General features: G+C 36.2%; 1 protein-coding gene across 1 annotated transcript in view; it reads right to left on the bottom strand.

Annotated features, from left to right (window-relative positions):
- The window catches only part of LOC110458298 (gonadotropin-releasing hormone II receptor-like), a 128,005-nt gene that overhangs the window by 18,368 nt on the left and 91,912 nt on the right, over positions 1–17,725 (bottom strand). Inside the window, exon 2 of the mRNA XM_021509942.1 lies at positions 12,883–13,087. Within this exon, the coding sequence (XP_021365617.1) occupies positions 12,883–13,087 (205 nt within the window). The remainder of the gene's footprint in view (positions 1–12,882; positions 13,088–17,725) is intronic.

Below are 17,725 nucleotides of genomic sequence, written 5' to 3' on the forward strand. Positions count from 1 at the left end.
ACAGTAACTCAACATCAAAATACAACTAACTCACCCTCAAAATACAACAGTAACTCACCATCAACATACAACAGTAACTCACCATCAACATACAACAGTAGCCACCATCAAAATACAACAGTAACTCAACATCAAAATACAACAGTAACTCACCATCAACATATAATGGTAACTCACCATCAACATACAACAGTAGCCACCATCAAAATACAACAGTAACTCACCATCAAAATGCAATGGTAACTCGCCATCAAAATACAACAGTAACTCACCACCAACATACAACAGTAACTCACCATCAAAATACAATGGTAACTCACCGTCAAAATACAATGATAACTCATCATCATCAAAATACAACAGTAACTCACCATCAAAATACAACATTAACTCACCATCAAAATACAATAGTAACTCACCATCAACATACAACAGTAACTCACCATCAAAATTCAATGGTAACTCACCATCAACATACAACAGTAACTCACCATCAAAATACAACAGTAACTCGCCATCAACATACAACAGTAACTCACCATAAACATACAACAGTAACTCACCATCAAAGTACAACAGTAACTCACCATCAAAATACAACACTAACTCACCATCAAAATACAACATTAACTCACCATCAAAATACAACAGTAACTCACCATCAACATACAATGGTTACTAATTATCAAAACATAATTGTAATGCGGCGTCACAACACAATTTTACACAGGGACTCGGTGACAAAACAGGATACATGTATTACAACTTGGAATTAAATGTCAGTAAGAAACTAAGAAAATAGTACAACAGGAAGTGGGGTGACAAAACTAAAAGGAGAGCGATCTTTAAACCTCACAAAATAATGAGGACAATAACGAATATAACAAATTTCCGGACGCACCAAAGGTTGTAAACGCCATATTCCCTCTCATCTCATCAGGATGAAACTAGGTCTTCATTTATGGTAGATACTGAAACACGGTTAGAAACCAAGTCAGGATAACGACTTTAAATGGTCTTCCGTCTAGCTTAAAGCCTTTAGAAACCTAACTACTAAGGAAATAATTGGTAAAATGATGGCAATCGAGAAATCGTGCTATTTAGGACACGCTCTGGAATAGTTTAACACAACACGAGTGACAAGGGTTGATGGTTGGTTAAAAGTTTATTCTGATAGTAACCTCAATTATTAGGATCGGTCGATATCGTTTGGTCACGCTCTCAGTCGTCTCCGAGCTGTCTCTACCTGTACTAGCTCTAGCCCATCTCTAGCTGTCCCTAGCCCTTCTGCCAGTTCTCTACCCCTCCCTTGCTCCTCTCTCGCCGTCCCTTACTCCTCTCTGACATTATCCCCTTTCTAGGTTATATTTATACTCGATTATAACTGTTTCGTGCATAGCAATCTGGATTAATATTCCCGATATACGTAATCTATTTATACATGTTGTCCGAGCTATTCCCGATATAATTAAGCCCTACATAATAATGATGGTCAGTTTCAGTTACACAAATATAGATGGTCAGTTTCAGTTACACAACGTCGTACCATTGCACAGGTTGTCCGAGCTATTCCCGACATACGTGATCAATTACACAACGCCGTAACACTGACTGTCAGGGGTCCATAAGCCCCACATGCTGATAGTCAATTAAGACTTGAAGCGTTGTCCGAGATATTCCTGATGTAATCAATTCTATTCCTGATAGATATTCCCGATGAAATTAATTCTATTCCTGATAGATATACGAAATCTATTTCTGCAACGTCGTAACACTGACTGTGTTACAATAGATAACGAGTTCCGAATTATACCGACGTTACGCCCGATGTTGGTGACACCTTGTGAAACGTAAAATGACGTCGTTTTTATCATATCTGACGTTGCTTTTTATATGTTTTATCATATTTTGCGTTCTTTTGTGTGACTCCCTTGTAGGCTAACGTGCGGAAAAAGAAGAATGATCAACATTAGCCTTATAAACCTTTTTTCATAATTATTGTGAAATATATAAAGTTAAAAAAATGGCCGGGAAAAGGAAAAGATAGATGTGGGTTGTGGACTAGCTTATATTATCAAAATCGTTTCCTTTGTTTTCGAACGTTTCAGTATTAACTTTATCCACATAGTGTTTCGAAAATGATAATGATGCTTGAAATTTAACTCCAAGTGATAAAATGACCTCAAGATTTCTACTGATGTTTGGCATTCTAAATGTTGCGCAAAATTATTCCCGTTACATCGCCTAAGGGGGACATTTTACGGAAACTGATAAGTGTAGTGCGATTTTTTCGTTATTGATCCTATAACAAAAGTGAAAAGTGTTTCTAATTAGGACAAAATTATTTTATTTCATGTTTTGCAATTTACTTTTATACGTCAGTTTCAATTTATGCAAAATGTACGTCAAAAACGACCAATTTCGGATTTTTTTTATTTTGCCTGTTTGATAACAAAACCTTTTAGATTGTTATTTTTCTTTACAAATAAATCTGATTTTTAAATTTCTGAACAGTTTTGGCGCGAATTTATAGATTTTTTTTAAATGTCTTACCCCAAAGATGTTACGCGTTACATGCGTTTTTATGACGTTTTCGAGGGTTTTTAGGTGAAACAGAATTATTCATGTTATGCTATACTATCCATAAATAACATAAGACGAATGAACTTAAAAAGGCGTTTTCTGTGATATATATGACATTAAATTCTGAAAACTGAATAATACAGCGATACTTTTAGCGGGCGCCATGCGTGTTTTGAGGCGGTGTCACCAGCATCGCGCGTAAAGTCACCGCGATAAGCTTTGAGCAGGCCTACGTGTGTTACCCTCGAGGAGGAGACGCTAGTACATTATTCATGTATTGTATGCTATAAATAAAAGAGTAGGTCGGTATGTTATAACTGAAGATGATTTAAAAAAAATAGACCTGCTGCTACACACACTACATAATGTAAAAGGCAACGTATGTTGGAACCACCTGCATAATTCGGATGTTTTTGTGTGCTGTTGACTTGAAGCCTCAACAACGAACAGAATAATTCTGCTGCACCTTTTGCAACAATTTGGATCATTCTCCCAATTTCCTACTAGCTCTTTTGTTTCCTTACGCCTCTCTTGACAATACAATTCCTTTTGGCCATACTAATGCACGTTTGCCCATGTTGGAAAGGTAATTGGTTTTGTCCCAAGTCCAGGACATACCAAAGTACTTAACAGTTAGAGTTGAAATTGCCAGCTTAACGTTTCACATAAAGGTAATCGCAACCACTAGTTTACCCGTTGTAAGTATAATGTGACCGGTGGAGTGCTGTGCTTGGTACCTTCAGCATGGTACTTAAGTGAGATAGCACTCTAAAGTCGGCATCAGACCCAGGAGGCAACATTAACAGTCTGCCTCAAGTACACATACAATGTACATGCATGCAATACACACACGAACGCACGTCCTTAAATGAGCATGTTTGTTTATAGGCCGTTCAACAAAATAAAACCAAAACGTTGGTACATTGTATGCCGCTACGTAGGATGCGTGACAGGTATGTTAATAAATGCAGAGGGTAGGTTGGTATGCTGCTACTGAGAGTGATAAGGTGGCTTGTTCTAATTGAGGAGAAATGTTGCTATGTTTCATGTATCATGGAGGAAGGGAGACAGATTAAAATACTGAAGTTGGCGATCCTGCATGTTACTACAACGGAAGGAAAATCGCTCGTTACTACTGAAGAGTGTCTGCTAGTATGTAAGTACTGTGAAAAGAAATCTGGTACATGTACAGGTACGTTACTTCTAAGGATGTAGTGGTCTGTTACTACATGTACATGTACAGGTACGTTAATTCTAAGGAAGTAGTGGTGTGTTACCACATGTACAGGTACAGGTACGTTACTTCTAAGGAAGTAGTGGTGGGTTACTACATGTACATGTACAGGTTCGTTACATCTAAGGAAGTAGTGGTGTGTTACTACATGTACAGGTACAGGTACGTTACTTCTAAGGAGGTAGTGGTGTGTTACTACATGTACAGGTACAGGTACGTTACATCTAAGGATGTAGTGGTCTGTTACTACATGTACATGTACAGGTACGTTAATTCTAAGGAAGTAGTGGTGTGTTACCACATGTACAGGTACAGGTACGTTACTTCTAAGGAAGTAGTGCTGTGTTACTACATGTACAGGTACAGGTACGTTACATCTAAGGAGGTAGTGGTGTGTTACTACATGTACAGGTACAGGTACGTTACTTCTAAGGAAGTAGTGGTGGGTTACTACATGTACATGTACAGGTTCGTTACATCTAAGGAAGTAGTGGTGTGTTACTACATGTACATGTACAGGTACAGGTACGTAACATCTAAGGAAGTAGTGGTGTGTTACTACATGTACATGCACAGGTTCGTTACATCTAAGGAAGTAGTGGTGTGTTACTACATGTACATGTACAGGTACGTTACTTCTAAGGAAGTAGTGGTGTGTTACTACATGTACATGTACAGGTTCGTTACATCTAAGGAAGTAGTGGTGTGTTACTACATGTACATGTACAGGTACGTTACTTCTAAGGAAGTAGTGGTGTGTTACTACATGTACATGTACAGGTATGTTACTTCTAAGGAAGTAGGGGTGTGTTACTACATGTACAGGTACAGGTACGCTACTTCTAAGGGAGTAGTGGTGAGTTACTACATGAACATGTACAGGTCCGTTACATCTAAGGAAGTATTGGTGTGTAACCACATGTACAGGTACAGGTACGTTACTTCTGAGGAAGTAGTGGTGTGTTACCACATGTACAGGTACAGGTACGTTACTTCTAAGGGAGTAGTGGTGTGTTACTACATGAACATGTACAGGTACGTTACATCTAAGGAAGTAGTGGTGTGTTACCACATGTACATGTACAGGTACGTTACTTCTAAGGAAGTAGTGGTGTGTTACCACATGTACAGGTACAGGTACGTTACTTCTAAGGAAGTAGTGGTGTGTTACCACATGTACAGGTACAGGTACGTTACTTCTAAGGAAGTAGTGGTGTGTTACCACATGTACAGGTACAGGTACGTTACTTCTAAGGAAGTAGTGGTGTGTTACCACATGTACAGGTACAGGTACGTTACTTCTAAGGAAGTAGTGGTGTGTAACCACATGTACAGGTACAGGTACGTTACTTCTAAGGAAGTAGTGGTGTGTTACCACATGTACAGGTACAGGTACGTTACTTCTAGGGAAGTAGTGGTGTGTTACCACATGTACAGGTACAGGTACGTTACTTCTACGGAAGTAGTGGTGTGTTACTACATGTTCATGCACAGGTACGTAACTTTTAAGGAAGTAGTGGTGTGTTACTACATGCACATGTACTAATGAAAAGAAAGTTAACGATCGTAAAAGAGTTTGTAGTGAAGCTACTAAAATTAATTGTTATAACATTTCTTTTAGAAAAATAATTAGCTTACTGAACAATGTCTTTTTTATTTGCGTAATGACTTTTGATTCTGGATGTCCCACGTATACCTCGAACCCGCGACTCAATGGATCGTAGATGGTCGAAAACACGACTAACAGACATTTTTGGCTTACAGTGGATGCAAGTTTCGGATACTCTAAAACATTCTACAAACTAGGTGCAGAAGATATCGATTGATAGTCTAAATGAACGACATGTGAGTGACGGAATCAATAAATGATATATATAAGAGGGATGAATAAGACATATAAGCAAGCCATCTTTCCCGGATTATGTAATTCAACAGACAGTCAAAACATCAACAGATTCAAAATTGAGGCCACACGATCGACAACATAAGGATAAACAAGATCATCACAGGTTAAGGAAACCATTCATTTCCTTTGGTTTGATCGAGAGGCTAGAACTACATTTGTACTTGCATTACATGATTATATAATCTTACCAGCAATATTGGGAGAATATCTGAATACCACAAACGTTGCTTTCCCAAATCTACGAGAGGAAAATGCCGAAAGCGCAAGTATAAGAGCTACAGAGGAACCCCTTTCCATCCAATTATTGACAAAGTTCTAGAATCAATGTTCTAAAGGATGTGATGGTTTGCAAAATGTTCTGCAGCGTGAGTTCATTAAGAAAGTGTCACACCTCAAGCCTGTACAGATCTTGTGAGAATCATCAGACTTGTCACAGCCTTTGGCACTGTGGAACATGATTTGTCCCGAAAATACGCTGCAACGACGTTGTTGCTGAAGGAAGGACATGGATACTCGTACGTAACGTGACTTTAACAAAGACATGTTTATTCAATAGAAGACTTCGGCAGGGCTTAGTAATATATGAACCAAATTTAACTTGACATGTTGGTCGATCTTCATACCTTCAAACTCATTCCTTGTCAACCCTAGACATGCACTTCAGCGGTTAACTCGAAACAATCTGAAAGACCGTTTAATGTGAATGACTCCAAAAAGTAAAGTTGGTTTTCAAAAATAAGAAAACATGTTAGTAAAACAGAGCCTCCACTCGGTAATGTATCTGCTTTAACGGTGCAACATACTGCAATATTCTGCAACAATATGGAAATATCGGGTCAAAACTTCAATAAACCCATGTTGGTTTAAAGGCCTACTCTCCGAAGTAAATCTCTTAAATAGTTTATCATATTCGTGTAAACTACAGGAATAGTTCACATGATACTGCAGTCTGTTGAAACAGATCTCCAGGACACGTGGTACAAGTGAACCTTTAGCATTCATTGAGGTCATATTCCCTTTTCAGAGTAGCCGGGCTTTTAACGAGGGCAAAATGATTGAAGCTTATTGTACCTTAGGTGAGTTAGCATCCAAAACTCGCCAGCGCTTCTTTTTAGAGTGTGAAACATGTCGTCTCGTCTATACCGGTGAACTGACCACTGTCAGATGTAAATCCATAGGTATCGACCATTAAGTAATTACCAGCTGATCTCCAACTGTTAAAAACTGTCTGGAACAATGAAGCGCACTCCACGTGGAATCACGTTTGTATCGTTAGATCTCACCGACGGCCAGCAAACTTGGACATGGATATAGTGCATAATTATGTAGAAGTTGCCTAGTATATACTACACTAACCCACCCTAGCTTTGCAGCAAATCAACAGTGTGGTTTTTTAACCCGTATTACCAAATTTTGGACTCTTTACCCTACTGAACTATATATATATGTATATCATGCATGTTACTTTGTTTAATCAAGCTTCTTGTATTTATCTATACTGGCTGTTACGTGTATTATTGTCCGTACATATGATCATATAGCCAAAGCATAACCCCAAACTCAGACCAACATCCAGGCAAATTATGTATATTTTATCTCATAAAAAAGTTTAATAGTTCTCCTATGAAAGGATGGATCTTCAACAAAACAAACAAGGTGTTTGGTTTGAACATTTGAGTGATATATTCCATAACAACATATACACATTTGTTGATTGCTTTTATTCTATGCCCCTGAAAGGGAACGCGACAATATCGATAAGCATTTAAATTACACAGTTCTTGTATGTGCCTGTGCAAATATTTGGACGCAACTGTCACTAGCCCAATGTTATCATTTTATCCTGAAATAAATAAATATGCACATACACATGTGGTCCTTCACTCTGTAAGGTTAATGCGTCCAAGATAAGTGACTTACGGAGATTTCATTTGCGGAAGCTTTTTGGAGATTGTTTCACTTGAATGGCTAGATGTAACATAGCATATGTGAACGTGTGTCTTACATGTATAGTATATACACCGTGGTTACAGTGCATAAACAAATAAAAAAAGTGATAAACTACATGTATAGGCGACGTTGTATAATCAAAAATATATGTGAAATAGTAGTTAATATGAGTGTTAACCGATGGGGTTTCATGTCACTGTAGCAAAAAACAAACCAGAGATAACACGAACTGTTTTGACAGTGGGGAATATTATCAGTCGTATAGCAAAACCTGTGCACTTGTAGATCATACTTAAGTGTTCATTTTAGGCTATATCACATTACATGTTCCCTAAAGGACATGCGCTTTGATGAAGGGATGTGTTGTCTGTCACATTACAAAAACAGTCTGCTTGTAGACAATGGCAGTGCTGGTGGGGCTGGTTATCTGTCAATTACCAATAACAGTTAGCTTGTAGACAGTGGAAGTGTTGAAAGTGCTGGTTATCTGTCATATAGCAATAACACATAGCTTGTAGACAATGGCAGTGTTGAAATGGCTATTTATCTGTCATACAGAAATAACACTAAGCATGTAAAAAATGGCAGTGTTGACGGGGCTGGTTATCTGTCATATAGCAAAGACAAATAGCCTGTAGACAATGGCAGTGTTGAAAGGACTGGTTATATGTCATATAGAAATAACACTAAGCATGTAAAAAATGGCAGTGTTGAAAGGGCTGGTTATCTGTCATATAGCAATGACACTTAGCATGCACAAAATTGCAGTATTGACGTGGCTGGTTATCTGTCATAAAGCAATAACACTTAGCTTGTAGACAATGGCAGTGTTGACGGGGCTGGTTATCTGTCATATACCAATAACACTAAGCTTGGAGACAATGGCAGTGTTGAAATGGCTGGTTATCTGTCATATAGCAATAACACATAGCTTGTAGACAATGGCAGTGTTGAAATGGCTGGTTATCTGTCATATAGAAATAACACTAAGCATGTAAAAAATGGCAGTGTTGACGGGGCTGTTATCTGTCATATAGCAATGACACATAGCTTGTAGCCATTGGCAGTGTTGAAATAATGGCTGGTTATCTGTCGTATAGAAATAACACTAAGCATGTAAAAAATGGAAGTGTTGACGGGGCGGGTTATCTGTCATATAGCACTGACACATAGCTTGTAGACATTGGCAGTGTTGAAATAATGGCTGGTTATCTGTCGTATAGAAATAACACTAAGCATGTAAAAAATGGCAGTGTTGACGGGGCTGGTTATCTGTCATATAGCAATGACACATAGCTTGTAGACATTGGCAGTGTTGAAATAATGGCTGGTTATCTGTCATATAGAAATAACACTAAGCATGTAAAAAATGGCAGTGTTGACGGGGCGGGTTATCTGTCATATAGCAATGACACATAGCTTGTAGACAATGGCAGTGTTGAAAGGACTGGTTATCTGTCATATAGAAATAACACTAAATATTGTGGTATATCCTTATTCATTATGTCCTTTGATAGTTTCCTGATTATTGTTGTCCTATGTAACATGAGTTTTTGTATTGATTGTTGCCTTGTGGTACTTTTAAATTAACTGTTGCCCTAAGAAAAACGTGTTATTGAATGTTGTCATATGAATCATTATATTGATTGTTGTCGACTGATTTGTTTTTATATTGATTGTTATACCGTGGTATTTTGTATTGATATTGATGACTAAATATATCGATCAGGCAGTCACGTTTTAAATTGATGATACTTGATCCGTTCGCCTGTGCTAATTTGCGAAAATCACAAACACGAAGCATGTATAAGAAAGAGTTGTTTTGCCAAAATATATTGATAATGTCAGTAACAAGACACCAACGTAGATTTGGCAATCAATCACAGTAAACGCTAATATGGTATGCGACCTTCTCAAGATCTAGCTGAGTGTTTGTTGGAGACCGCGGCTTAATACGATGCAGTATACGTGTGAACTTTCCTATATGGCTTGTATTGATGGGTTTGGGATAAGGTTTCATTATACTGATTTACAGCTACACAAGGAGGTATTAACATGCACCTGTCTTGAAGTTCCATATGGATTAAAGAGATAACACCTTATTGAAATGAACATATAGATGCGATCAGTTCTAAAGCTAGATATATGACTGTGTCACGTAGCTATTCTCTTGGTTGTCTTGTAGCATTCTATATATACTTTATACTTTTGTTCTGATCGTGTTGTCTAATAACGTTCAATGCTGTGTGTATATTGTTTCTCACAGCGTTCTGTATCGTGTTGTCTCATAACGTTCAATGCTGTATGTATATTGTTTCTCACAGCATTCAGTATCGTGTTGTCTCATAACGTTCAATGCTGTATGTATATTGTTTCTCACACCGTTCTGTATCGTGTTGTCTCATAACGTTCAATGCTGTATGTATATTGTTTCTCACACCGTTCTGTATCGTGTTGTCTCATAACGTTAAATGCTGTATGTATATTGTTTCTCACACCGTTCTGTATCGTGTTGTCTAAGAACGTTCAATGCTGTATGTATATTGTTTCTCACAGCGTTCTGTATCGTGTTGTCTCATAACGTTCAATGCTGTGTGTATATTGTTTCTCACAGCGTTCTGTATCGTGTTGTCTCATAACGTTCAATGCTGTATGTATATTGTTTCTCACAGCGTTCTGTATCGTGTTGTCTCATAACGTTCAATGCTGTATGTATATTGTTTCTCACAGCGTTCTGTATCGTGTTGTCTCATAACGTTCAATGCTGTATGTATATTGTTTCTCACAGCGTTCTGTATCGTGTTGTCTCATAACGTTCAATGCTGTATGTATATTGTTTCTCACAGCGTTCTGTATCGTGTTGTCTCATAACGTTCAATGCTGTATGTATATTGTTTCTCACACCGTTCTGTATCTTGTTGTCTCATAACGTTCAATGCTGTATGTATATTGTTTCTCACACCGTTCTGTATCTTGTTGTCTCATAACGTTCAATGATGCGTGTATATTGTTCCTCACACCGTTCTGTATCTTGTTGTCTCACACATTATTCATCTCGTCTCACACCATTCTTTCTCTTGCTGTCTTCTTAAAGTTCTGTACTTGTACGAAGTTGTTTCATAGCGTTATATATAGGAATGACTTATAACGTTCTATATGTGGTTGTCTCCTTAGGTTCTGTACATACATGTAGTTCTTGCATACCATTGGTTTCTTGTAGTATTTTATATCAGGTAGGTACATACTGATTCTAATATCATTATCTTTCTTTTGCGTATTCATTGATGTAACATGAAGATCTAAAATGTGCATATACATTATATTTCATGAATTTCTATGCATTGTTATCTCATTATGATCATACAATATAGTTTCGTAGGTTTCTATACATATGTGTTTGTCGCACACATTAAAACCGTAACATTCGAAGGCGGTCGCTGTATTCTATGTCTGATGTTTTAGTCTTACACGTATCATAACGTGTCTAAACTACTGCCTTTCGTTCAGCAAGCGTCATCATAATGGGGATTAACGGAAAATTTACTAATGCAGGCAGATACAACTTTCATTATCAAGCGTCATATCACTATACGTCTCAGTCCCTTGTGGACGAAGGGAAATATAAAAGCAATATCGGCTCCATACTCAATTACCACGAGACTAAAAGCATATAAAACACAACAGACGAAAAATATATATAGTGAAAGCAGGTGTTGATTGATTGGACACATCGAAGGCTTGATACAAAGTGAAAAAAGGGAGACGTACTAACTAAGGTCCATAAATAGATAGATGACATTGTCTAACTTGCAGTAAATTTCCCTAAGGGACTGTTTTATACCGCAATCTATCAATTTTTGATATAGGTAACACAAAATTAATGCGTTCAGTCTATAGTTTCCACAATGTCCCTTTTTATGATCTATATATAACATGGAGGAAGGATATTGCCTACGTAATTACAGGTTTGTTAAAGGCTTACGCTGTGTAATTAGTAATTACGTGAGACGACAGGACGAGCTCTGTAGAGGCGCTTCCGGGGATTAACAAGATATCAGTGCAGCCCACAAGTAGCAATTAATATAATTTGCATGTCTTTAACTCTTAAAGATATTCATTTTAAAGCAATGGGTAATGTATATTTAGGATTTAACCTGCGGTAAGTTGCACGAGGATGCCAAATGTGTAACAGGTTTGATTCGTTTGTTTAGATGCAAAAATCCATTTAATCTTCGAGTAATTTTTAAAATATATATGGTAGTTATTATAGAAGTATGTGCATCACAACAAGTCGAACTCTTAAATATCCAGTTAAATGCACGAAACTATGAAGTAATCCAATAATATCATGCAACATTTTTTTATCATGAAAAACACTGAGATATGAAAACTGGAATTTTGTAACATCAACGTTAAACTGTACCGATGCCATATAGTGCAGTCAAATGTTTACCTATTTTCCTTTCTGCATGGACAAACAATCAAGTCATAAAGGCGCGGCCTTACTTCGTTAAATGTCATGACATCAATAGTTCGCTTTACTTTGGTCATGTGGTATAGTAAAACATTTGTAAACTTTTCTATTGCCTTTATTCTATTTAAATCCCTTTGTATTTTATAGTGATAATTCAAACGTCTGTAAGAGGAAAATTCTAGTCAAGTTGTAATCAGTTTTTATGTTTTCATGTCTTCTGAGTTCCTGTTGTTGCCTTTTTATTTGGACTTAGATCTACAAGAATTTACTGAACATGTAATGTTTCGTTAACATTGCCGCTTGCGAAACGAAACCCTTCCATATAAATAACAATGCTGGAACTGACTAACACGCACACTGCAAAAGTGGAAATGTTCACGTGTGGAAATGTTCGCGTTAACACTTATCGTGGTATGGAACAGTTCGCTTTGACAATTCCGTCTTTTCGTATTGCAGAGTTATCTGCTCTTGTGAGCAGGTATTGATTGTTACGTCAATAGGTTGTGTGAGAAAATTACGTCGTTTTCTCAAAAATTTATGACGTTACTCTTACAAACAAATGACGTAACAATCAATACCTGCTCACAAGAGCAGATAACTCGATACGAAAAGACGGAAGAGTTTACTATATAATCTTTGCATAAATATTTGCATGTGTACATTTTTTAATTAAGTTACTCATGTCCACATCGCGAAAATTTCCACTTTTACGGTATGTATTACCGTCATACCTACCTTTTGCCTGTTTTGCCTTTTTCGATATTTTGTAGAGGATCAATGAATATGACGTGGTGATAATAAGTAGTGGCAGTGCATACACTGTGATGACGTTGAACAGGTTATAGGCGAGCTCGTGTTTAGGGGTAGGGAAAAAGTTGAATGTGACGCATTGAGTATACCACTTGAAGACAGGATGATTCTCCACATGGAATATAACACCCTGAAACATGAAAAACTGAGTATTAATCATTCTTTCATTTCATACGTGACATATACCATATTGAAAAAGGGGAACATGTTTGTTTGCTGCGTAAACGTTCACAAAGCATACTGCGAAAAGAATTTGATCACGATAGGTTGCTTTTCACACTGGATAAATAAGGCAATTTAACATGTATTCAGCATTATTGGAAACCTTTTAATTGTCTGTTACAGGAAAAGGATGCAGAGCTTAGCACTTTGTGACTTTTTGTTTCTAAAATAAACAGAAAACAAAATTATAGAACGTATTGTTTTTTAGTTTTATTTCTCGATCATTTATCATCTTACTACACCCTGTTTTGTCACACTACAAACGCAATATATTAATAGAAGCATGTTAACGAGAATTTTGCAGAATGGCAGCACAATATAAGATACTTTTTGCGTATTGCATGTTTGAAACTAACACTAGTCTGCAAATAAAGCTCCGTAATGGTACGCAATGACGATCAAAAATCATGATATTGCATGAGTCATCGTATTATTCATGAAATACATGAAATGATAACTCCTGCAACAAGTATCCTTTACCTTTCTCCACTCATCGGAACATTGAAATGATAATAAATAATATTCTATAATAATCTATATCTTTTTACAAGTATAAACGTGGCTATAATAAACCACAAGTAAACGATAACTGCATGTAAATCCTACTAATTTTGTAATCACATCTATAGCCTTCTCCAAGTATAGCTAGTAGTTCGTCCTACTACAAGTATATATATATTACTTAATCATTCTACCATTACCTACACAAATCATCATACAACTCGGTACAGTGTACACATACAACCACCTACCTTCGAATATAACACTGACTGACTGTAAAAAAATAATAAAAAAAATTTAAAAAATCAAAAAAAAAATCAAGGAAACAGAACATTGAGCTTTAAGCATTAAAATATAATTAACATCAAATGATGGTTACCAGTAAATCGAATAAGTATCGATAATACGCGTGATGTATGTATGGGGATAATTAATTTTAACCCTATGTAATACTTGAAGTATTATAAAGTGCTATTTACTCTGAATAATTCGAGGTTTGCACCTTTAAAATCTAATGCATTTAATAATCGCGCTAATTGAACACGGCTCCAATTGATGGAACTAGATGTGTAAACGACATTTCTCGAGTCAAAACATACCCTAAGTGGATTATACACTGTACCTCTAAACATTGTCTGTAAATTAAAAATAAGCAACAACATATACATACAAACGATATGATTTTTTTTACACATAATTAAAAAAACAAGTATAATATAACACCAAAGAAACAAAGTTTCTTATTTCTCATTATGAGATTATCTAAAAGGTTTATTTTACTGAAGGAGAATGATCGTAGACTTTATCCCATATTAACTATAGCAATGTATCACCTTGTTCCCTTATAAATGATACCCTGTAGGGAAAACTACACGTAGAGTAATGAAATTGTTGCTAAGGTTTGATGAGCAAGGATGTTTATGATATATTCAGGGGGTTTGCCCATCAGCAAGTTTCCGGTTATAATTGAACTGCCATCTTGAGATCATCGTGATGATAGTGTGAGAGCATATCATCAAAGAGGCGAAGGTGAGGTCACCATGCCAAAGCCGACCAGTGTTGTCCTGAAGGCTCAAGGCTGATCACCGCTCTGGACATACTGCCGGTAATTGGATCTGTCGCCACGAGCTGTCCTCGATAGACAGCGCTATGTTCCTTCATATCATATACAATAAATTGTCTCTTTTTAGATACAAGCGCTGCAATCTCACTGGGATTCTTAGGGGAAATCAGAAAATATCTATACATTTTCTGGATAGTTACCTAACCCCAACAACATCAAGAAGTCGTAAATTTGAAGAAGTTAAATGCTCGGGCACACCTCTCGTATAAGTAACGCTTCAGCGATTTTTCATAACGTACATTAGAAGGAGGATTACCATTTTACGGCATTGCTTCAGGTATCGATAGCCGAGCACACCATTTTTGCGATGTCGACTTTATTTTCTTTTGAATACATAATGCTATACAAGTGTCCTTGGAATGGTCAAATTTCCTAAACATTATTTTACTGACCCTGAGTTTTTTTTGTATTTGATGTAATTCTGTATAGATAAGTGTTTATCAACATAACAAAATCAGGCTAACTGTTCTTTCTATCTACAAGCACTTTGTCTCATCATATTGATAGTTAACTAATCCTGCGATAGCAATGCAGAAAGAATGGCCATGTGACCACTATAATTGTAATGACATCGATCGAAATGTGACAAATCTGGCGTTAATGTCACCTGTACCAGAACCTCAGGAATTGACGTTTAGATCGCGATATTACTAAATATGAGATATCTTCTTAGTCAAATTGTAAAACTGACTTAGACAGGATTTAGCAAATGATGTAGCCCATTGCACTTTCTAATAAACTAACAAACTTGGAAAGCCTTCCGGGCTTTAGCTCCATTTCTTCACAAACAACGTATAATAGATTTGTGAGAAAAACAAATCTGATAGGGGTTCATATGTTACATAAGGAATAACATGGTTTTAACATTATTGATAGAAGGTAACACAGTTCTGTTAAAATATATACCATGATACGCTGTAGGATATTTATTAAATCTTTATGATACATTTCTCTTCGTTCTCGATACCCATTTTACAAAAGGCTTTGCAAACTGGTGGAAAAGCCATGTTTGCGGGAACAATGTGACGTTTTTAATGGTTATCAGTTACACCAGACATTGGTATATTGCCGTAATGACTTAAATCTGACGTTGCATCAGGATTGTTCCCAAATTATTCAAAGAGTATAGCGGAAAGCACAGAACAGTTTCAGGCAGGAAAACAATCACGTGTAATGGGTTATAACATCATTACTGATATGTAGGTTGATTTTAAGGGTTCTATAGCAGAAATTTAAATATATATAAGTGTAAACCAAGACAGCAGTATCGACAACAACTTAACATCTACAGCTTCTGAAACCAAAAATGAAACGTTTTTGAAGAATGGGCTGAAAACACAATATGATTTGCTGTGTACGCTGTGTGTTTCTGACACAGTCGTTGTTATTGATACACAGAGACTATTGTCCACATTCATTTTCTCTACCTGAGACAATTGCTGTCTGACTGTATGAAAGGAACGCCTTTATACAGTCATACCATAATTTCGTCTATTATAATTTTGGATTGAGGTTTTTGCTCATACCTAAGTTGTTGTTGGACAATTTAAGTTCGGTAGTGGTAAAAAATAAAGTATAAGCCACAAATAGACAAAATCGTAACTCCACTACACACGGAAAGACAAAAGTAGGAATGGTATGTTTTATGAAATTCCCGTGAATTTGTAAATATATGCATACTTGTTATCCTCCCCATAGGGACAACATGTATAACGTTGTCTGGTGATTGACAAAGAAAGCGATTAATTAGAGAGGTTAATTTTCAGAAACATCTAATCTTTCAACGGATTTCTATAAAATGTTTGTCAAAAGAATCCGGAAGTATCAAACATCACATTGGCGCAAAATTTGGTATTTTCAAAGATCCTTCTGTTTTTCAAAGTGAATAATTAAGATAATAATTTTTTTTTGAATTGCTGTTATGAGATCATGAATGTCTCAAGACCGATAATCATATTGAATGACATCATCTCTTTTTTTTTTTGTAACCAGCAGCTTAATCTTGAAAATGAAAATTGACTTACAATGTGTAAGTATTACACAGTTCCCGATGTTTGCCTTAACCTTAAAAGCCTCGGTAAACCTTTTTGGGTAATGGAATGGTTAATAATATTACCTTTCTTATCATTTAATTTGTTAATTTCCGGTACTCCTCTAAATTTTGAAATTAATAAATTAAGGGGTTTTACACATCTTCCATTCTGTTTTAACGATAGTTAGGACCAGATTGTATTCCGAACTTTTTGGCCCCTAGCGTTGAGTCGTAGAGAAAGCTTAAACAGCTGTATGGTGCAGTGTTGTTCATATTCAAGCATATTGTATCTTATTCAAAATGTGAAAGGTAAAATCATATGTTTGTTTGTTTGTTATATTCATGTCTAATAATTTACTCTAAGGACTTTGAATTAATATTGGTTTTTCATTTCTTTCAGGAATTTTCTATTTAAAAATCTCTATCGACAGCATTAGATTTTTAACAGCTTAGAAGAATTTTGTGAAAAATTTAACATTCGTGCTATCAGAGTCTGATTTTTTTTATAGGTCAGTTCATAAGGAAGAACCGCACAGCTTTCGATTCAGAGAATAATAGTATACTACCAAGTATACCCATACATCTCAAGTTAATCCTAAGATGTAAAAAAGGAGCTCGTGAAATATATACCATATTAATCAAAAACAAAGTTAAACCCACCGCCCAAAATAAATGGAATCAAAATTTCAATATTGATGAAGATACGTGGAAAAATATATGCAAATATCTTTTCAATGCATGTACCAGTTCCAAACTACAATGATTACAATTCAGAATAAATCATTTCAAATTGGTAAATTAGATAATAATATGTGCACTTTTTGTAAAACTCATCCAGAAACAATAACACATATATAATGGGATTGTGAAAAAGTAAATAATTTGATAGA

Source organism: Mizuhopecten yessoensis, unplaced genomic scaffold (assembly GCF_002113885.1).
Source record: "Mizuhopecten yessoensis strain PY_sf001 unplaced genomic scaffold, ASM211388v2 scaffold9541, whole genome shotgun sequence".
Classification (NCBI taxonomy): domain Eukaryota; kingdom Metazoa; phylum Mollusca; class Bivalvia; order Pectinida; family Pectinidae; genus Mizuhopecten; species Mizuhopecten yessoensis.